We start from the raw sequence: 22,714 nt of genomic DNA on the forward strand, positions 1-22,714 counted from the left end.
AGACGGCTTGCAGTCGCCGCAGATCCAGCGGGACCCAGTTAGGAGACGATCGTTCATACCAGCCGCCACCCAGCCTCACCGCCAGGCGTCACTGCTGACGCTACCGCACAAGCCATAATGATGATGATGGTGAACCCTTTTCCACCTACCGCTTGATGGTTGTTAACCCTAAATGCGGCCTATTCTCAAGACATGTGTGCACCACGAGGGGCAAACGACATTACAGGGGGTGATAGCACCCCCCCATTAAACTTGTAAATGAGGTTCTACCATTTGGAATAAGCCTGCCGTTTTTCAAAGGTAGGGAGAGTGAGGCAAGTTGGTGTGCACCTACTTTGTAGACAGCATTGATTCAGAGATTGCTCGTAATGGCAGTGTATCTTTACTCTTGGCTTAGTGATGGAAAGAGTAGATGAAACACAAAATACACAAAAGAAATTAAGCAGACAATTAACACAAGATTACTGAGGCTGCCTTTAATTTGCAGCATACACACCTGAACCCTAATGGCTTCTGCATCTTGTGTGTTTTTGAGCAGAGGCCTTTACTTCTTTTGTGAAGAATGCTCCCTTTTATTTCAGGAAACACCAGAAGTTCCAGATGATGACATGCAGAAAATGGAGTAAGGCATGCCTTATCTCTTTCATCTACATTTCTGTTTTGATGTCTTCTCTATGTCAGCTTTGACGATTGGGAGCCAAGTACTATGGTCAAATTCGCATTTTGTTATTTGGAGTGCACAATCATTAAGTTATAGAGTTTACCTGGCAGTTACACTACACACATATAAAAATTTCAATGCACAAAGTAAACCATTCATTGCTAAAGCAAGCACACTGGTAATCTTTAGCTATTATTGCAGCTGAACTTTATGTGAATGTAGGCCGACTGTTTTTTGATTTCTATTGATCCTAATGCATCCTATTAGCCATTTTGTTTTTCCCGATGATTCGCCTTACGTGGCTTTATCACAAGCTGAGTGTTCTCATGATTAGTGTTTCATACTATATGTGCTTTAGCCTAACAGATAACGAGGAAGTTCTGAGTATAATGTCTCTATCAGAGAGATCTTAGCTGCTCTACATTGCTTGTGCTGAAGCTCACCATATATATTGTCAGAAGTGTTGCTACTCAAAGTGCAGTAGGCTGAGGAAGCCGAATAGAAGAGATCAGTGGTGTGTTCACATTATGAAACGCCTTTGAAAGAAATGCCTGCCTGCCATTCTCGGGGTGTGGCTGATCTCGAATGTGGCATTGCAAGCTTATTACGCCCCAACTCATGCATCCACATTTTGTGTTTCACAGCATGCATAAATAAAAAAAAAGAGAGGAATCAGTAATTGCTGTCGCATAGATGTAAACAAGGACTGTCGAAACTGGATGTGTCCAATCTAAAACGGGTTCCAGAATAGTCGGGTGTATATTGCCAATTTAGCACTAACAACAGGTGGTATGCTTCTCTACATTGCAGTGTCTGAGGTTACTAGTGTGCTTCATTGTAATGTATAGCTGAGTAGCCTGTGAAGGCCAAAGCACACCTGTCGTTATTGAGCATTGATGCTCTTGATGCATGAACCTTTCATATCTTGAGATTTATGCTTTTGTTATGTGTCCTCCATGACATGTAATTTTCGTCCGATTGCAGTATTGTTAAAAGAAGCGCGTTTGCAGGGTCACATGGTTAAAAGTACATTGAAGGTGGTGGAGAGCATTGCGAATATATACTACTATGCACCGTACAATGCTGTACAATGCGATGATGAGCAGTGCAGGTGTCTACACTGTGCCTGCGCCAATCGAACCAACCACCAATTGTTGCTCTTCCCTCACTGCAGAAAAGCTGGCGAGATGGGCAGCCAGGTGAGCAAGCTCTTTGGCTGGACGCTGCTCAATTCCAACCAATGCCGTTGCGGCAACATCAGAGAGAAAGAGTCAACCACCCTACTGTGCTCCCTTGTCTATCCCGACCCTCTGCCACCTGGTAGGGAGCCCTTGCATGCCTTCTTCTTTGAAGGAAATGGCATGATAGAGACAGGGACACAAGTGAAACAAGACACAATGAAATTGGAAGTGAAATTAAAGCTGAAGAGTAAATCAGTTTAGGACAAAAAAATCATCGCCAATAATTTCGTACTAATAGGCTTATTATTAGAAGAGAAAACAAAGGTCAAAGCTTAGCTTTTGAATTTCTCACCACAAGCTCAGCATCTAAATATTATCATGAAAGCACAGATTTTGTTGCCTTCTTTTTGTTCTTTGTTCACATTAATTCAGAAAAATTTTCTGGATTTTGCCATGCTAAGTTCTTGACTCCCTCGGAGCTCAATGTAATTTGTTTTTATTGATAAATAATTGTCTACAGCATAGCAGGCACCGTTAAAATTTATGACATCTCAGGAAATTACATGCGACGCTGCCGGCTCTCTGTTTCTGGCACATTTTCTGGTTTACCAAACGTTTCTTCATGGCCTGTGTGGTGCTCTCGGTTTTGTAGAAGGGTAATTTTCTAACACGGTTAAATAACTTTTTCTTGTGTGTTTCTGGAAGTATTGCACACACTGCTCCATTTGTGTTCTTGCTTGTCGTGAGCTTGTTCTTTAACAATTGCGAAGCCGCTGTAGCTTGCCGTAATGCATGTGGTGTCACCAGGAAGCCGCTCAATTGGGTATGCACCTCAGTAATCGAGAAAGCACCACTATCATGTGCAGTGGGTGCGAGAGACAAACGAACAATTGCAAAGGAGAGAGATAAAGAATAGAGAGAAAGGGAGAAAAAGAAAGCAATAGAAGAAAGAGGAAGGGAAAACTAGAAAAATAAGGGGAATAAAAAGATGAAAATGGAAAGAGAAAGAAGCAAACACAAAAAAGAAGGAAAAAAACAGATAGCAAGACAGAAACAGAGAAGTAGAGAGAGAAAGTACTAGAGATAGAGAAATAAAGATAGAAAAAGCAAGGATTGAAAACATAGAAAAAAAGTGATGCAAAAGAGATGCTGCAAGCAATAAAGAGAAAGGAAGAGTAGAAAAAAAGAAAAATAGAGAGATACCAGGAGGGCCACCCAGCTTCACTTTCTCTTCAGAATTTGCATTACTAGTGTGAAGCTGCTGTAACTTTTTTTTGTTTTTATAGCATGAAGTTCTGAAACCTTATACAGCATTCAGTGTTATGGGAGCTTTGAAGCTTGTTGTTAATGTGAATGTCTCTCTGTTCTCCACTTGTAGCCTGCTGCAGTTCTCCACGCATGTATCCTTTTCCTGGCTACGTCACGCTTCGTTTTGATTTCCTTGGGTGCTCTCATTTTTTTCTTTCTCCTTAACTACGCTTCCCTGCACACCCTGCTTTGTCCTGCCCTCTTTTGCTTTTTTTGTTTTTTGTCTTGCATTTTACTCACCTTTTCTCGTCCGCATGTTCAGAGACTGTTGGCTGTGAAAGTTGTGTGCTGACAATTCATGAAAATAAATATTCTTTGTATAGTTTCAGTGAAACAACCATTCGTGTACTTTATTTTTAATAGCAGTTTGTAAATGTCGATGTTTGCCCAATTTTCGAGGTCACATATGATTCGGTTTTTGGATGAGTTAAAGGTGAGAAAAAAAAAAAACTATTTAAATTTCGTTTTATAGTATAAGCAATACAAAACATTTTCGTGAAGTTAGGAGACCACACAATGAATGCTGCATGTATGCTCAAGAAATTCACCAACTAGTTCTTTTTTACGCATCATGGGGAAAAGAATGTTTGAAGCAGGTTCACTGTGGTGTTCTTCTTATGAATATGCACAAATTCTGGCACTGACTGGACACCTGATGCATGTGAATATTGAAATGTTGTCTTGAGATGCTTTCATTACCATTATTTGTGCAGGTTATTATTTGAGAGCCATGGACAATGCTAGAAAGGCATAAAAAAAAAAGAAAGGAGGCTTACCTTGCCGAGTCGAACCACAAGTCGAACCTTTGCAAAGTACATTTTGTGCATTAATTTAATCCGTGTTCACTGTGATACTGCAAACAACATAGTTGTAAGACCAAGTGTAAAGAGTGTGGCTGAAATTGCAAAAACTGGCAGCATCTGTAATGTGCCTGAAACAAGAAATGTGTTTGTAATGTACACAATAGCATACACAGTGTCAGAAAGGATTAAAGCAATTGACATTTAGAGGAGGAGTGGTGGCTTATAACCAGGGAAGTTCTTGGATTTTAGTGAGTAACTTTTAAATTTCAACCTTACTGTTGCATGCATGGAAACAAGATTTGGCTTCGATTCCTATGACAGCACCGACTAGTGATTGAGTAGTTTTATTTACCCTTTCCTAATATTCATAATTTGAGTGTATTTGCTACAGTCTGTATTTACTAAGCCAGGCTCATTCGGGAATCGTCTAACCTGATTGTGAATATTGCTATCAAAATATAATTAACTGATTACAGTCTGCTAAATGGAACAGAAAATGAGTGAAAATGAGCTCCTAAGTGTTACTCTTCCTGGCAGTCATTACTAACTTTTCACTCCTGCTTTCTTTTTTCTCCTTCTTTTACTGAGTAGTACATCATAGCGACCTGTTTGTCATAGAAACCTGCTTGTCTTCCGACAAAAAACTGTCAGTTGCTGTGTTTGGAGATCGCAGGTTCTATTACAGGTTCACATAATTTATAACCCTGTAATCATGGTGCTGTTTTCTGCTGGTGAAGAATGTTAGTTATCATTGTGTGACAGAGTTATACAAACTAGATTACTTGCAAGTTTTAGTGTTCATCTATAGGAGCATAACATATCTTTTTTAAAGACTATAGTTTTTTTGGGAGACTTTGTTGCCAAATTTTTGGCCTGCCTGTCTGTACATTTGTCTGTTTGTCTGTCGTAACGATACCTCAAACGGTCAATCTCATTCTCAGTGCCCACCAATATTGCTTAAGTTTCAGTGTTCATACTGTACGATTGTCAATTAAAAAACAATTATTGCGCATATCTGAGGCACCATAACTACAAGTCGATATTTTGTATGTGTGTCTTTATACTATAGAAGGCACACACAAGTAATTCTAAGGACCATAGTGTTTATCACGCTGCGCTGACAGTGCAACGCGATGCTCAAAAAGGCAAGTGTTTCCAACGCTTTGCTAAGATGACACGATAGTGGCACCTGCCTGTTGCTTTGCGTTCTACACCTTATCACCTCCGAGACAGGCGTGCATCTTTCTCCATAATCGTGCACGCCTTCCTTCGTTTTCGAAAATAACTGCGAGATAGCGCTCGTGTCTAGCGTGCCTCGATGCGCTCATTCGCCTTCGCTGCACAAATCGAGACTCTAATGCAGGGCTTCCAGAATACAATAAACCGATTTTCTCGCACAGAACATCAAATAAACATTTTGTTCACTCTCTCCACATGCAAGACTATAGTCTTTCGACGACATTTGCAGGGAAACATGCAGATAAGGGGCCAATGTTTTCTATCTAGAGTTTCCAGTATGCCACGTCTGCTGTCAAGTGTTGGAATAACTTTTCTTGCTTGCTGCTTTGAATTTTCTCTGTCCATTCTGGACAAAAAGGTGGCAGATGTGCCGGGAATACAACTAAAGCGCCATGATCAACCATGTATGAATAGTGTTTTTTTATTGTCTGGCCATCACTTTTTAACCTGTTTTAGCATTTTGCATCCCTGGCATTGCCTTCAATTTTTAAATCGTGCCACACTTTTCGACAGTTGTTTCTACATTGTATGGTATCTTAGCTTGCTAACACCTTGATGAAAGTTAGCTTTTACTGCCGGATAATTATCAAATGGTTGAGGCGGCCATACAGTCTTTTCTGCATGAGTTGAAGTGTCGTATTGACACAGTGTGATTTCAAGTCAGGCATGCTGGCTAATCCTTATGCCCTCCAAATTGTTCGGGGCGCACGTACCTGTGAGACCCAGCTGCGTGCAGCTCGTGCGGGACACAAAAGAACGTAGCGAAGAAAGAAGTTAGTTCTTGGGACTGCTAGAAAATTTCGTTGTAGCTGTTTCTCATTCTCGGGCACAAGTTCGCCCTATGTTAATTTATTAAAGGTGTATTTGAACTGTGGGTCATAGTATATACCACCACAGTAGCAAAACATATTTGTGAGTATTGTCTGTTCTGGACATTTGGTGAAGAGCAAGTATGTATTGTCATGAGCCTGGGAATTCAGTGTCAAAAGTGTTTTCTTTTTTCTTTTTCTTTTATATTCAATTACAATGAAAGATAGTTCATTCGACCCTCATTAATTTAAAAAATAAGACAATTTGGATTTGTTTCCCGGTCCTGGCCAGCATATACATTGTTTAATAACATCAAGCTCTCAATAATTTGGTCAGACTTGGCTGCAGCCTGGCCTATTTTGGACGATCCTCAGAGCATGCAAGCACGACGCACTGCCATATGTGCAAGGCAAAAGAGCGAAAACAGCATTTGCAGACAACCATGAGGCGGCACTGTCCATATCACTACAATGCAGACCGCTCATAATGTAACCGCTTATGGCGCGAAACCGCTTACAATGCAGTCTCTTTCTACTCCCATATACCCTCCCATAAAACACCATGTATACGCATACTGCTTATTGTGTGCTCTCCCAAGATGAAAGGCCGATTATAAAGCGGTTGCTGGAAATCCTTTGCGACAAATGCAGTAGCGAGTGCGGTTTTGAAAGGAGGCCCACTAGCTGCGCGCCGCTGGGGAGCGAATGGCGAGGTCGTTACGGAGGAGGAGGGGACACTGAATGATCGAATTATGGGTGGAGGGAAGAAAAAAAAAACGAAAAAAAAGACCTCGGGACATTACATGGCCTCGACAAGTAAGGGAGGAAGACGGTTGCCCCGGTGATTGATAAGCCTTTGCACCGGCACTGACATGCTTACCATAGAGTAATATAAAAGGACAAGAGAGGACACTTCCATAGGCCCTGCGGCTGATTTGGGTTCGCAGCGCACCAAATGGGTGTGGTGAAACTTTGCAGCCTCAGAGATGGCAGATTGCAGAAAAGACTGTCTCGAAGGCCATTTCGTAGTGACTAGGATCATTATACAGTCTCCAAGATCACTTCTACGTGCATGCTCATCTCTGAGGCCATACTTTAACTTTTTTTTTTATGCATCATTTGCATGCATCGATGAGCTTCGTGTGAGCTGCACCGCTAGAGCGGCAAGTGAAGGATGCAAATGTGTGTCTATGCACACAATTTAGTTAAAACATGGAATCATTGGAGGAGCGAGAACTTTTATCTTCAAGTGATATTCTTGGTAAGCACATCCCCACTTTGTTAATGTTTGATAAACGCAAGCACAAAGGAGGGTTCATTGTACTGCGGTACATGAAAATACAGCTGCCATATCATGATTATAAATTACACACAAGAAATAAACGTAGAGGCAACAATATAAAAAAAAACTGCAGCAGAATAAAACTTCAAATAACGCACACCACTACACATACAGTGCACAACGTGACACGGCTGTAGTTGCCTCAGCACTTGACTTTGGCATGAACTGAAAGAAGAAAAAAAATGTAGGCTACGTTTTTTTTCGCACCTTCGCCCTAATTTTCTCCTGCACACTTTACATTACTCTTTCGCGAGAAACAGCCACAACCAGTTGCCGCAGAAAAAACAAAGCTATTTCAGGTGTCATGCAAGCCGTTAACGAGGCAGGAGTGTTTACTCAGTTATGTGCTAGGTTTAGCTAGCAAACATTTTTCTAGATTCACCACTTTTCTCTAATTGCGCTCGTTAGTGCTTTAAGCTATTTGCCAATGGCACTGCGCTCAACGAAAAGATAACGCAAGCAGTGACTCATTTTCTTGAGCCAAGAAAGAATTGTCTCGCAAACGTGCTGCGAAGCATTCCTGACATTTTTTTTTTTCGTATAAAGCAATCTACGAAAACAGTAAGTGAAGTGAAAGGCGCAAAAAAGGTCTTTATGCCGAACAGCACTATGCCAGAAACGTTAAGTTAAGGCTCCAACGACAAATGCAATATGCACTTAACATACTATTGATGGCATTCGTACCTACCAGCAGCCAAGCTGAGAGGCAGCCGAAACAAGTGAAGACCACGACACACGCCAGGCACGTTGTCGCACCTCTTTTATGGTATATTCCTGCTGCTGCCCATACTTCTTCATTGCCGCAAATGCTGATCAACACTGAGCGTGACAACGTTGCCGCCGCGTCGACGCCATGTACACTTCTCTTGCGTCCAATGCATGCCTGTTCCCAGCCCAATGTTATCGCACCGCAATATCGCAGATGATAAAGACGAATTCGGGCCACTATCACATATGAAAAACACGTAGACGTCTAATGCACTAGAAGAGGTACTCTAGTAAATAACTAGTACGCGTGTTTCTTTGAAGCAATGAGTGATGTGCTGCCATCTTACGGCTGGGGTGAAGCTGCGTAGCTCAGCCGCTTTTTTGCCCGAGTCACCACTTTTGTCATTTTTATGTTAATCTATGCACCTACAGCGTACTATGTCGCTAGTGTGGCATCGGCTGCGCACCACTCAACGTGGCATGTGCTATCGCGTCCTTATCAACTACATGCGCTTAACAGTTTCCTGTCGAGAAAGAAGTCATTATCGCGCTTGCAACGAATATTGCGTTTGCTTCTTCGTCCGTCCATGGACGTCGGATTCAGCCCAGGCGGCACTGCGAAAAACGCCGCCACCAGCGCCCCCATCGCCACGCCGGCCATAAATGGGTAGTGCACTGAGAGCCGGCCGCAAGCGAACGTGCATAGGCCCTCCTCTTTCTTTGGTCTTGAGGCACAGTTTCCTGAAAATCAAGGACCTGGCAAGCCGACCTAGCAAGCTGCTTCTTTCAATCCAACCTCGCTTCATAAAAGTAGGAAGCTTATCAAAATGAAATGCAGGGGCAATGCCAAAGATGTTCATTTATTTGGTCATGCTGCAACTGGCACTTTAAATGCAAGCAAACATCGCATGACATAGAGTTTGAGGCAAGCACTCCGACGATGTGTGGCCATACACATGATACGAAAGCGATGAAGTGCATACACGAACCATCTATGCGATCAGTGGTGCGAAGCTCGTTTTATCCGGCATGAATGGCCCTGGTGTTTTTCGCTTTGCAGTTGCATTCCCCATCGATCTCTCACTTCCTGTGCGTTGAACTGTTTTATTACGCATGCTAGAACTCTCTGTTACGGCTGTCATCCGTTTGTATATATACTACAAATAGGGATACATGCGTGTCCACTTTCTCAGTGTTCAACGAAAGGCAGAACCGATACCTCCGAGATAGCTCCGGTAATCACGGAGACCAATGGCAAAAAAAAAAAATTGTGGGTGCGACCATTTTGCGATCAACCTGTATGACACATGTGTGGGCATTTTCTTGTTAAAGCCGGGGCTTAGAGCCTTCAAAGCCCTACGTGCATAATGCTGTGTGGTGGCGGCAACTTCTAATTATCAGTAGTTGCGGCGTGAGCGATGTTTATCGCGAATGTCACCTGTCTACTGTTGCACTTCGCGCACCATGGTCAGTAGGTATGTTACGTTTCATAATCAAAGTTACCGCGGTTCTACGTTAAGTCTACTCAAAACAATAACAGGAAACCTACATTGTCGCTCTTACTCAAGCGAATGGCTCTGGAGAACGCGAGTAATATCGCTTGCCCAACACGTACGCAACAGCCTGTATTTAGCGCTATCGTAATTCTGCTTTGCGAAAGCTGCGGAAATCAGTAATACTGAAGTCATTTACGTCCTTGGCAATCCACAACGCAACAGTAGCGCAGAATGGGGTCTTTTTTTGTAGAGCGAGGAGCTATTGCATCTGCTCTTGTTTTCACCGTCGTTCAGGCGAGTGAACCGGCAAGCACGTCACAGTGGTTCGGTGACGTGTCTGACTAGCGGAAACAAATTTGTAGCTCTTTTTCGGAGTGTTCAATGTGCAAATACTTCTAAAACTTCGCTCTACTTAGTTGTTTCGCGCGCTGTAGTTGCACCCGATTGCACAGCAAACTGTGCAAGGTAGTCGGGCTTTGCACTACTCAAAACTGCATCGACAGGTGGCGCTCCGAATCCACAAACCTCTAGAGTCAAACGTCTATTGAAAACCTTTTACAGTTTTATGACGCGAGCTTTCACTTTTGCTGCCAGTGCGCTGTCGTACGTAAGCATGCCGAGTTGTGACCGTCGTTACTGATCTCCCGGCCGCGAACGCGAACTTCGTATCACGCACGCGGTTTTTGGTTCACTGCCACTGCGATATTTTTGAGGCCGAATTCTCGTGTTTTGGGCAACTAAGCTAGGCCTAATCAGCGTTGGTTGCGCTTCGATCAGTAGCGGTCGCGTGAATCTAAGTTGCGGTTTGCTACCAAATCAAAGAAACTCTTTGCTGTGGCCACACTTCACGGGAAGGGATACATATCGTTAATAAAAATGAGAGCAGCACTTGCAGCGCTCAAATAGTGGTTTGCGATTTGATTTTGATGTCTTAAATTGTGTGTGCGCCCATGAAATCGAATGGTTGGCGTCTTTCAACGCATCAAATTCTGGACGTGATTCGACATAGTTTCTATGTAATGTGTATAATCGAGGTGGTCTAGTAGTAGGCGAATTTCCGCGATGGTGCTTTCATTTGTTAGACAACTCCCCCACCCTTTGGCATTCGTTTCATTGGCAACGCATGTCTTTAAACGTTAAATTCTTTTAACATTCAGAAATTTATATGTTAGCAAACATGCATTGCACATTTCGATTTTCGGACGCGCGAAGCTGCATGTTTACACGTTTTGCGCAAGTGAGGCCCTTGAAAAAGGTTGTTTCGGTTATAATGCGGTACCGCTTATAGCACGGTATTCGCGACTTACGTTATAATCGGTCTATACTGTATATCAATTGGTGACCAGGGTTTTGTCTGCATCTGGATTGGACGCTCAGCAGCTTCGTTTCAACTTGATGAAATGCGCACGCAACGTCACAAATCACAAACATGGTAGAAACTGTCGAAGATGATGAGTTTTCAGTCGTGATATGCATGCTGGCGTGAACCTCGCTTGCTACATTGCCATGAACAAACTATTGGTTGCTACCTTTTTACCTGCAAAAGAACTATAGTCACGTGTGCATGGTAGTGCTGTTAAGTAAGGTAAGGGCGCTGAGCACATTTCAGAAAAATTGAACATAGAAAACTGGTGCTGTGGTTGCATAGAGAACCAAGTCACAGAACAACAGATGTAAAAACTTTTACACTGCTTTTAGGCAATGTAGGTACAGTGTTCGTCAATCCATCAAGAAAATTAAGATGTATTAATGTAGAAATTTTTTGATAATCTGAATTATTCGGCATTCTGTTAATTTGTTTATCTTTCCCAGTGCTATGAAATCTGGATGTTTCTAAAAGTATGTATATATGCTTCAAAACTGCGAATAATTTGTGCATGCACAGAGCAAGAAAGGCGATTCAGCCATACTTTATTGCTGGTCCTATGATGTGACTCATTTACAACTCCCATCCTCCAACTTGCCCTTCACAGTTCCTGAACGTGTCACACCTCACTATCCTTTCACTGAGATATTGAAGCGAAGCCTTTGCCTCGAAAGTACCATGCCAGCCTGGTGTGACAAATGTGAGAAATACCAGCCCACGGTACGCCAGTTTCCTCATCCACTCTTATTGTGTGATATTATTATGCATATACTAGCCTAAATGATACTAAAATTTCTTGTATTACTTGTCAGGTAAACACATTTTACCGAAGCAGATGCTTCCTTTAGCTGGGGCATACTGTTTACTTCCGTAAGCTTATGTTTTTCTTGTATAGCTGAAAGGGCTGTATAACTTGTGTTTACTTATGCCTCTTTTAAAAATTTCATTCTGTTCAGAGGATTGCCCTGCTTATAGCCATGTATCCATCAATTTTTTAGTTGCAGCACAGAAGGATCACCATAAAACAGCAGCAAAAAGCACCAGACTTCACAGCTGTTCATGTACTTGTCTTTCTTGCAGTGTGTCCGAATAAAAAGCTATGCTACTTGGCAAAAGTAGCCGTCGAATTTCGAATATTGGCACACTACTAGGGGGTGCCAAGGAATAAAGGTACACCACGTATATCCATAACCAACAGAGGATTACATTGATGCAAATGGGAAATTTTTAGGGCTGTGCGAGAACATGGAAAATTTAGGTTAAAGTGCAATTAAAGCGAACAGTGATATTTTTAAATGATCTTAAATTGAATAGTTAGAATAGTATATATCACATAATGAAGAGATAAATAAGCATAATTGTCATGACCTCATACCCCTGCAGAATATTTAGTGCCATTCTTTTTGGTTCAGATTGAAGCGGAAGCAACTTTGAATAGCAGCAGAATTTGAATTTTTGTAGGGTACAAGTGACAACAGATAAAATACAGTGTCTTAAAATTTATGGTACTTGGAGCATATAAGCCCACATAGTGGGCTTTTGAAGCTCTAAAATTTAAATTCATTACGTAGTTTTAGTTTATTATGTTTCTTTGACTGGGAAGTGGGGCTGCGCGGCTGTGTGGATTATTCCCAGGTAGCTGCTTTTTTTGTCAGCATAGCTCTCTACTGCAGTGAAATTGCCCCAACTGGGGGAGTACGTACAGATTTGCATATGCCTATGCATTCATTTTGAATACCTCAAAATTTCTGTTAATATGAATTCACGTCAAAGTGAATTTGAATACTGCAATGTTCATTCGAATATTCGAAGCCCAAGAATATTCGTATATACCTAGAAATTATGGAGGATAAAAATGGTTTCGTTTATGCAGGACGGTGGAGATTGGTGTCTCTATGTGTGAGATTTGTCATACAGAGGCGAAATATTGTCAGCCATTATAGTAATGATCTGCACATTTTTCAGCTACAAAGCAAGAGGCTAAAGTCATTACCAGAAATACTGACTGTCAGCTCAGGTTTGGAAAATCAGCAGGACCTCAACTTCTGGCAGACACAAATTGAGGTGAGGGTACGGGCTGTGCGTGGATCTCACATCAATGCCTCTTCCTTCCCTTACACTTGATTGTAACTGTATCTAGATTTTATGTTGATGTGTAATATAGTGTAGCCTGATTGCTTCGTTTCTATAGAAATGTTTGGTGCTTGCTGATGTGAATCAGTAGCTAGGTTGTTCAGCTGATGAGCAAAACAATCCTCACTGTGGCAGATGTATGTTAATGCACTTTAAATGCAAAAATGTTCTTGTACCTATCTTAAGAGTTCTTTAAAGAACCCTCTGCATTGGTTTCAAAGAGTCATCATTGATGAATTAAAGAAAAGTCTTACTGCTTTAAAAGGTTGCTGAATGAGACACAGTTGTGCACAGATAGCATTTGCCACCATTAGTTAAAGAAAGCTTTTTGTATAAAAGACAGGTGTCATAAGAATATTTCAGACTGTCTGCCTCTTTAAAAAATTTTAGAGCTTTCTTCTGTGGTCCCACTTACAAAGAGTAGTAGAAACATTAACTTCGAATAATGAAAGTTTTTGAGAATATTTAAATACAAAAACCTTTTGAGAATTGTTATGTTTAAGCAGTGATTCTGTTTAGCGGATTTACCGAGTCACTACTTACAAGATATTTTACTGATCATTATTGAGATATTATAGCATTTAAAGATGACAAATCGAAGATGACAAGTAATTATACCTTGATTGAGTTGCCAAGTTGCCACACGTATATGTACTTTGAAAATCAAGTCCCACCTTGTGCATAAATAAAATTACATCTACAGTTTTACTCAAAGTGACAAGCAATCACTTGTCCAAAACGTTTTCTACTTTGACAGTCTAAGGTTCCTGTAAGCACCATTGATGTTAGTGATGATAGGTGAATGTGTTGCAAAGCATTTGCTTGGGCTAGTCAGTTCATTACAATCTGTGTCATTTCTAAAATACCTGCAGGCCACCTTAAGAAAACAAGAACATGCATGCATTCATTGCTGGCATAGAGCGTGAACTGAATATTTTCAATTGTGAGTGGGCTGGTAGATCGATTGGGGCACATTTAAGATCATACATTTCCAAAGGGAGCTTACGGTTTAACAGAAATTTTTTATATGCAAAAGAGCTCTATGACTAGCCTGTGTAATGCTGTCCCTCAGTACGAACGCGCCGTGTGCCGCAGGTGTTGGCACGGTGCCAAGTTGGTCACGCTGCTGCTGCGCCTTGATGTAACACTCCCCTCGCAGTGCACACTGACGTCACTCTCTCCCTCGCCTGCTGCACCTGCAGCTGCCGTCTCGTCTGTCCGCTCGCAACACCTGCGGCTTTCTACACCGCCAACTCATTGGTTCACGCACAATAAACTTGATGTGCACCTACTGTACGCATTCAAACATGTCTGAACGTGTCATCTACAAGACCTACGCCAGCCATCATTTCAAACAATTCTTCCAGCGCTTGCCACAGCATCCACGTTAGGGCTGTTCAACCCGTGATGCCACCCGTGTTCAATGCTGCCGCTTCGCATCCCATCAGAATTCCCTTCAAGGAGATGGTCCAAATTCTTTTAAAATCAATTCCTGCTTCCTTGGTCTTAGCTGATGCTTTGTGCATGCTTGTCGACAAACAGTTTTAGCTTCTTTTTTTATTCCTGTGAGGCTTCCTTAACAACAAATTGTTTTCAGATGTTTGGCAACAAAGACAGCAAAGCAATGTCATTCTGTTCATCGGCTCCTGTGCCCAAGCGGTGTCGGTACGGTAACTGCTGCACTCGGGCTGGCTGCAAGTTCTTCCATGAAAAAGACAAAGGAAAGAGGTGAAAACAAAGCCTGTATTCACTGTCACTGTTCCCACTACTCCTTTATCTATGCTGTGCACTGTTCTGGATACAATTTGCCTTGTAATACTGTCAAATGGCACTTCCATGTCCAATGCCAAGAGTGTATGCACAATCGAGCACATGACTTTAATTTATGAGCTTTGGAGTGAACAAACGTTCAATTGTTGTAAGGGGTGCCTGCTGCTTATACTCACTTAGCTCAGCCTAGCCAGGTGTTTTAACAGGCAGAGTTTTCAGATTTTCAACATTATATAATAGTTGCACTCTATAGTAGCTATCATATTTACTTCATTGTAAGTCTACTTGAATGTAGGTCGACTGCTTAAATAGTACGACAAAAAAAAAACGTGATTGCATTTTGTGAAGGATATATACGTCGACTTTCCTCTATCACACACTTCTCTGTCTGGTCTTCATAAAAAGTAGTGATAGAATATTGCATGTAAGAATGTATCGCCAGCAAGCTCTGCAATGCGTTTTGTAATTTCAAGAGAAAGAAAAGACAAAAAAAAAATAATGACGAAGTGGGCAGAGATGGCTTTACGGCAGTGTTGTACAACTCTGCAAGGAAGCTAGCTTTGCAGCAATATGTGGTTGTAATAAAGAAATGGTTCCGCGAGTCATTGCTGAGACTACGCATCATAAAAGAAAACCACTAGGTCTGTGCTGAACGGGCAGCACAGTCACAGCAAAAGCTGGAAGAGTGGCCTCTTTAGAGCCTCTTTTGAACACTTTGGGTAACTGCTACTTGCACAGTACGCACTACGCCATAAATCATCATGACTTTTGTGCAGTGGGGAAGCGTCCACTATGCCATTATTCGTCATTCTTCGGAAAAGCTTGGTACCCACTACACCCTTATAGGGCATTATGTGGGCTTTGTTGGAGCTGGGGCTGACGACAATGAAGAATTATGCCTGAGGCTTTTGTAATGGATTAAAACATTCAACAACCTGCTGATTATGTAGTACACATTGCGTGACACTTTGTTATTACTTTGCTATTTAAAAATGCTGTATTACACATATATTACACGTATTAATGCAATTCCTTACTTGACATGAAGCCTGCCTTTGGTAAGTTTTCATTGGAGTTTCAAGCACTGGCATAGCTCAGTGGTAGAATACTGGGCTCCCATGCAGGGTGCGTGCATTCGAATCGCATTCTGTTGTCAGTATTTTTTATTCATTTAATTTTCTTTGGTGGTAGTGGTTACGAATACCGGCGGCAGTGTCCCTAGTTGGGATCTCTTAACAGCTTTCACTGTAAAATGCGAGAGAATATGGTGTATGTTGTATGTGATGCAGGAATGCTAACGTTATGTCATAACCATGCCAAATTATTTCTGATTTCACACTTTTCCTACCTTAACTAACTGTACTAGTTCTCGTTTCAATTGTACATCGACCCTTAAATTTTGGATTTCATATTCTTCGTACTGACATAGTATAATGCTTCTTTATTGTAAGTGACGTGCTTTCAGAAATCAGAAGATTCACAGTTAATCCTTCCTTGAGTGGTGTGGAACGAGCGTGGGGAGGATGAAGGAGAAGCAGGGTGGAGTCTAGTTGGCTACTCTACACTGGGGAAGGGGTATAGACATTGTAGGTGTGCAGCAGTGGGACATTCATGGCATGTGGGCAAATACTTGCCGCGAGACCGGTCGTGTAGTTGTTCCTGTTTGACTAGTCTAACCAAGCAATCAGGTAGTTCCACAGGTATTCATGCGTCATATGTTAATGGTGTAGTTGAATGTCTCTTTTGCTTTTTCTTCTTCTGCTGAAAGAAATGTGGTTGCACTGCCAAACAAGTTCTTCGCTTTAATAAATGTAGCATGATTACACAAAGGCTCCAGAAAATGAAGAGAAATAAAGGCTCACATGGGCACATTGTTGTAAGAAAATGAATTCAAGTTGCAACAGCAGGTTGAAACACTTTCGTAGATACCTAGTATGGTACAGTTTTTTTTTTGGAGAATTTCATGGTAATTCGTGTCACTTCAGGTGAAGGTTAGGGACGAAGTGTTAGGCGAGCGCATACATTTGCTCTTTTAATGAGCTTCCCAACTATACTCCTTTCCACACTGTAATGTCATCACACATCTTCCATTGCTTACACTTTCTCGGCTCTTCTTGACAGTACCTTTTATTTCGTATTTTTGGCTCATATGTACAGTACTCACGGATTGAAACAGGACAGTTTAGGGCTATGTGAAGCATTCATTTGTGTCGCCCTAATTTCAAGTCATATCGATGTACTTTCAATTCAAACACATCAAAGCCAACATTGTCGTTAGAGACCAGATTTGTAGGAACATTAGGTAGTCATCTCAAGCAACTGCGCATACCAGTCATTATACAATGCAGTCCACTTATAATGATATCCAAGTTCCAATGAAATTTCTTTTTTATAACTGATAATTGTTATAATCGAGTTGAGAAAAGAGAGACAAAAAAGAGGTCAACGCATTTAATTTGCATGCAAGTAAGGCAATGTGACTATGTGCTTGTTTGTAGAAAAGCTGTAGTCTGTCAACTTTAATCGCTTCACATGAAGCTTGTGCACATCTTTCTCGCATGAACACGGCCTGGGCTCCCTTGACAGGAGTGAGCTCACCTGAATAGCTTTTCAACAGTATAGTTGATGGTTCCAGGTGTGCGGGCTGGAACTTCCAGCAAAATGTGTTCTCCGAGACAACAAAGACGCTCACGCCAGTGTCAAGGTTCATTTGCAGCAAAATTTCATTCACTGATACTTCGACACGAAATGACTGAGTGTCCTCTGCACCTTGTAGTTTCTACATTTTGTATACCTGTGATGCATCAAGCCGCTTTTCACTTCTGTCGCTACCAGTGTTGTCCACAGCGTGCAAACTTTTTCTCCCAACCAGCGGCGCCTGTCCTCTAGAGTCACTGCACCTTTCTTCCCCTTAAACACACAAGAAAGATGGCCCTTGGGCTTACAGTTGTGGCGCACACTGTTCACTTGAGGCGCACACTGGCGCACACATGGCACATGTGTTGCCAGATGCTTGCCACTGTTGCCAAAACACACAACTCACGTTTCTTACTGCTACGCCTTCGACGAACCACGTGAAACGGAGTCGGTCAGCGCGATGAACGGCGCTGGCACCATCGAAAGGGCGCGCGAATCTTTGCTCGCCGCCTCGATTGCAATAACGCTTTTCTTCGCCATGTCTAGCACCAAGTCCGGCTGCTCCAGCAGTCGTCTCTGCACCACTCTATCGTTAATGCCCACCACGATGTAGTCACGCAGCATCTTGCCACAAAAGATGCTATACCCGCAGCCGTCAGCTAGTTGGTTCAAAGATAACTTTGAACTTCGTGACGACAAGTGCGTTCCAAGCCCGCAGGCATGAAAACTAGGCAAATTTATGTACTACCTATCATTCCCATGGTCACTGAATGATTGCAGCGCCAGAGTCTCCTCCAGTTAATCTTAGGAAACTCTATGCTTGCTACGTATGGCGCGATGTCCTGCATAAATATGGGAGCACACACTGAACTCGCTGTGATATGGTGTATACGCACAACGATCGCCTCATCACTGAGGCACTCAAATGTTACTGCAACATCCTTTGCATGAAGCAAGTGGTCCATATGCTAGGTATCTTCGTTCAGCATTGACCACAACTGTGACAGCTCTTTGTCGAGAAGCACTTCACAGGCTTTTCCGGGAATATTTTCAAAAGTTCGGTAGGAAAGCTCCTCTCCTTTTCCCTTCCTCGTAAGCGCAGACAACTCATTTGTTGAGAGTGTGAAATGGGTGCGGCCCACATAGCAGCGCATGCCATCAGTGCAGAGAGCCATTTTCAAGGCGAGCTGTAGCTGGATACAATCACTATGTCCAATGTCACGGCTCTGGAGCATAGAAGTAAGCGGTTCATTTTATCATCAAAAGCATACAAATGGAGATTGTGCTACCGTTGTTCATTGTTGTATTTGATACATTGTTATACATCGTATTGTATAAGTGAACTCAATTGTAGTAAGAAGTTTGATGTCTCGTAATCCTGTAGAACGGCACATACTGTCATTGCATACGAGCTGAACATCGGGTGCAAATCACAGCTCATGTTCTTTAATCTGTTCTCGTAGGTATGTGGCCTGCAAAGTGGATGTGGACACAAGTGTTCAAAGTGCCTGTTCTTGGCTTCCCTTGTCTATACTCATCACACTAAATCACGACGGAACGGTGAACATTTGTCGAGCTGACTGTAAGGTCAGTAGTGAGGCCTTTTCAACAGTGTTAGCTACTATTACATTCATCAATCCCCCAATTATTGGTCGTGCCAGAGAATGAGCCTACATGCAGACCTTTATAAGTTACTTCGGTCATCGACGTGAAAGTTAGGTGCTTTAATGTCTTTCATGAACTTGTTTTGGTTGCAAAGCAATAGCTGTTTCAATAAAGATCTGTAGTGCTAGTGTGTTTTCTCTGACATACTACAGTGTCAGTGTCAATCTGGTAAAAGGGAATAAGATGAGGCATCACTGGACAACCCTGAGATAAGAAATTCGAATAGCACTTTTACTTCTGGGAAACTAATTGCTCGTTTTTTAAGTAGTGACACTATGTGACAATGTATGCCTTTGTGAAGACTAGCTTATAAATAAATTACATTTACAAGAGCTGCCAAGCAGGACCTCAGGCCGAGTATTACCAGTGGAAGCTCTTTCTTCGCCTGACTTCAAGCTGCACTTAAGGTTGAAATAGCAAAAAGGCATTGAAACATGCTGGGCAATATTTATATAAATTTGAAGTTATGCTACCCTTTGTATATATTTCCTTCATTCAGGGCAGAAAAGTGTAATAGTTGCCCTGCTTATCTCTGCTTGCACTGAATAGTTGGTTATATGTAATTCTCTGAAAGTGTATACCAGTGAAAATGGGAAACACAAGCAGGAAGAAAGATGACATGTTCTTGTATGTGCTTCGTCTTTTCACTCACAAATATGTGCTTCAGTAAACGACGTAGAATGGAAACTAATTCTTCCAGTGAGCTGTAATGAACTTGGTTGTCTGTGGCACGTGCAGAGTGAAGCGTCCACTTCTCAAGACGCAAGCTCGGACCCCGGGAAAGACGACAGCGTGGCTGTAAAAGTCAAAGAGACGAGTGCGGAGAAAGGACAGGCTAGTAACAACAATGAAGAACATGACTCTGAGATGAAGGAGAAAGGGGGTAAAGTTGAGGGCCAGAGGGAAGAGGCCAAAGCAGTCCTGTATGAGTTGACATCGGTGGTGTCTGTGGTGAACAACAGCCGCACCAACATTGTGAGCTGCATCCGGGTGGGGCCCTCCTACCACATCCATCACCAGGGGGGACCGGCCACCCAGTGGTACCTCTTCAACGACTTCACCATCGTGCCCATTTCTCCCGTGAGCTGTTCACCTTGTCATTCCTTGTTATTGTACAATGAAGCTCTACTACTGAGTGGAAAACTACTGAATGCAATACTGCTACTGAATGCAATAGTGCAAAACACAGAGGGATTTCAATTTTCAATGAAAAGAAGCATTGTTCCCACAGCTGCGTAGCCTGAAATGTTGGTTTTGACGCTCAAAAAGCCTGTTGTGCGGACCGATTATCAAGTTGTCTAGTACTGTGTGACCGTTCTGAACAAATTGAATATCAAAAAAGCTTGGCTAACAGAGTACTTCACTTGCTGTGCCCAAAGAGCTTGGCTATTGCTCATGCCAATCTTGACAGCCAGCTCTTGATGAAGGCCTTTATATATATTGGGCTCTTGGTATGGCTACCAGTTAAGCTATCAGGCCGTCCAGGCCTTATATGAATTTAAAAACCATAGTTCTGGATTGCAGTTTGTGATTAGGAGGGCCTTTTGTATGCTTTGCCTTTTTACTCTGTCATTATCGTCACTCCTCTTGCGTTCTTCTTGCCCTAGGTCTGAGTAGCTAGCTAGAAGAATGTACTTTGGGCCAAGATATTGCAGAGCATGCAAATGTGTATTTAGTTTAAACGAGCTTGTTCTTTTTTTCTTGAGTTGTTTGAATAAAACATTCTATTTACCTTCACCTACTTTTGAAATAGCTTTGGTGCTTATCCTGACTGTTTTATTTACAAGTTGGTGCTGTAGAAGAACCAATCTGGAGTCATCCAGTCAGCTTGGTTAGCCTTTGCTCATAATAACTATTGATGACATTGCAAGCCTAAATTTCCGGCATCTTAGCTTTCAAGCTAGCAAATGTGGCGGTGCATATTCTACTTATCTCAGCCAACTCTGTAAAGCATAACAGTGCTTTTTTAGCATGTTTTGTCTCTGTACTTTCTCTAGGAAGAAGCTGTATGGCTTCCTTTGGACTGGAAACTACCATGTGTTCTGCACTACACAGTTGCTGACAGTTCGAACAGGTCTCACGAAACAGGTGTGAAACATTTGCTGATTTTTTACTTGCCTGTGCCACTGCTCACTATGAACATTGTTCAGTTTAGGTGTTGGGCTTGTGGGTCAGTCAGGCCAAGCTAAGGACCAAAATGTCACTACTGTATAGCCAAGAAAGTCCTATCGATTGCATTACCTTTTTGATTATGATTATGGCAGTAATGCTTATTAAAACAAGGCATGAACAACCATGTTTTGTGTTTGTATTGTTACGTTGAAACCTTTTTTGTATCAAGTTTTGGCTGTATTCAGAAACAGACATTACCTTGATAGTCTCTACCTAGTGTATGATAAGGCTGCCTGTCCGTGGAAGTGTTGCACTTTAATCAGGCTCCTCAGAAGTGAATAATTTTGCACTGGGAGGGCTTAGTTATGTAATTACAGCTCGGGCATTGTTGAAGAGCCCTACTGTAGAACTGGAGTCACCTCTACCCTGAGACAGCACTGCCGCTTGCCTCGTGGAGCGGAGCTGGACTCGATTTTCAATTCCGTGAAAGTTTTCGTTGTTCGGAATTATTCCAAAAGCTAAATAATTTAAGTTTGAATTGGGGAGCTCTTACTGCAAGAAATCTTTCAAAATTGATTTCAATGAATGTCTCAGCGAGCTCAATGAAAAACAAAGAAGCAGCAACCAATTGTATAAATTTTTTACCAGCTGTCATGTTGGGTGGCTTACAGTGTTTTCAACAGCCCACAGCATTAAGAAATTTTATTATTAAGTCCTAAAGACTTACAGGTACACCTGTGGATCAAGTTCAGTTCTGTGTGCTAACTCTTCATATTGTCACGTGCTTGTGGCAAGAAAGCAAGAAAGACAATCATACAATTATGCATGTGCTCTGTAGGAGAGTAGGAAGGCAAAAAAAAAAAGGGCTCACTTGGGTGTCCTATTAAAGAGACCGACTTGCTTCTGTTATCGATCTTTGCGTCAAGACCTCTGTTTTGACGTCATGACAATATGAAATAGTGCAACGCAGTGAGTGAAAAGGGATGGTGTGCATAAAGCAATTTACCCCATTTCTCTGAAATGCCTGCAGTGAAGGCACCTCTGTCAGCAGACGTGTTCCAGCAAGACATCTCCTTAGCGGCAAATGGTGGTCGGCGCCATGTCACCTTCACTCCGCTTTCACCGAGCGAGATACTGACACAGGGTGACATTGTTGCTATGGATGCAGAGTTCGTCACCCTAAACCAAGTGAGCAATGCGAGCCATTTCTTGGTTGTGAATCCGTGTAGATATACAGCAGGTTCGATAAGTACTGCTATGCAAAGAGCATTATGCTTGAAATATGCACATTGTAAGTAATGTGAAGGCTTCATTTTTCAGTGTAGATGCTTGACATGCAATCATCATTGCGCATACTAGGGTGCTATTCATTTTAGCCAACAGTGGTCTATAACTGGTGGTGAATGTTGACATGCCGCTTTTGTTATGAGCTTATAGAGTGTTTCTGACTGCAGCGATAGTGTAGTGAAAGTCCAAACAAGTGT

The 22,714-nt window shown here is 42.2% G+C and overlaps 1 protein-coding gene across 4 annotated transcripts in view; it reads left to right on the top strand.

Moving 5' to 3' along the window:
- Window positions 1-22,714, top strand: part of PAN2 (PAN2-PAN3 deadenylation complex catalytic subunit PAN2) — a 159,630-nt gene that overhangs the window by 123,414 nt on the left and 13,502 nt on the right. For all 4 annotated transcript variants that reach the window (XM_075887506.1, XM_075887507.1, XM_037429814.2 and 1 more), the window contains exons 14-22: window positions 582-622; window positions 1,836-1,981; window positions 11,521-11,633; window positions 12,879-12,977; window positions 14,644-14,774; window positions 18,917-19,040; window positions 19,857-20,198; window positions 21,116-21,206; window positions 22,261-22,418. In XM_075887506.1, the coding sequence (XP_075743621.1) occupies window positions 582-622; window positions 1,836-1,981; window positions 11,521-11,633; window positions 12,879-12,977; window positions 14,644-14,774; window positions 18,917-19,040; window positions 19,857-20,198; window positions 21,116-21,206; window positions 22,261-22,418 (1,245 nt within the window). The remainder of the gene's footprint in view (window positions 1-581; window positions 623-1,835; window positions 1,982-11,520; window positions 11,634-12,878; window positions 12,978-14,643; window positions 14,775-18,916; window positions 19,041-19,856; window positions 20,199-21,115; window positions 21,207-22,260; window positions 22,419-22,714) is intronic.

The sequence above is a fragment of the Rhipicephalus microplus genome, chromosome 1 (assembly GCF_043290135.1).
Source record: "Rhipicephalus microplus isolate Deutch F79 chromosome 1, USDA_Rmic, whole genome shotgun sequence".
Taxonomy (NCBI): Eukaryota; Metazoa; Arthropoda; class Arachnida; order Ixodida; family Ixodidae; genus Rhipicephalus; species Rhipicephalus microplus.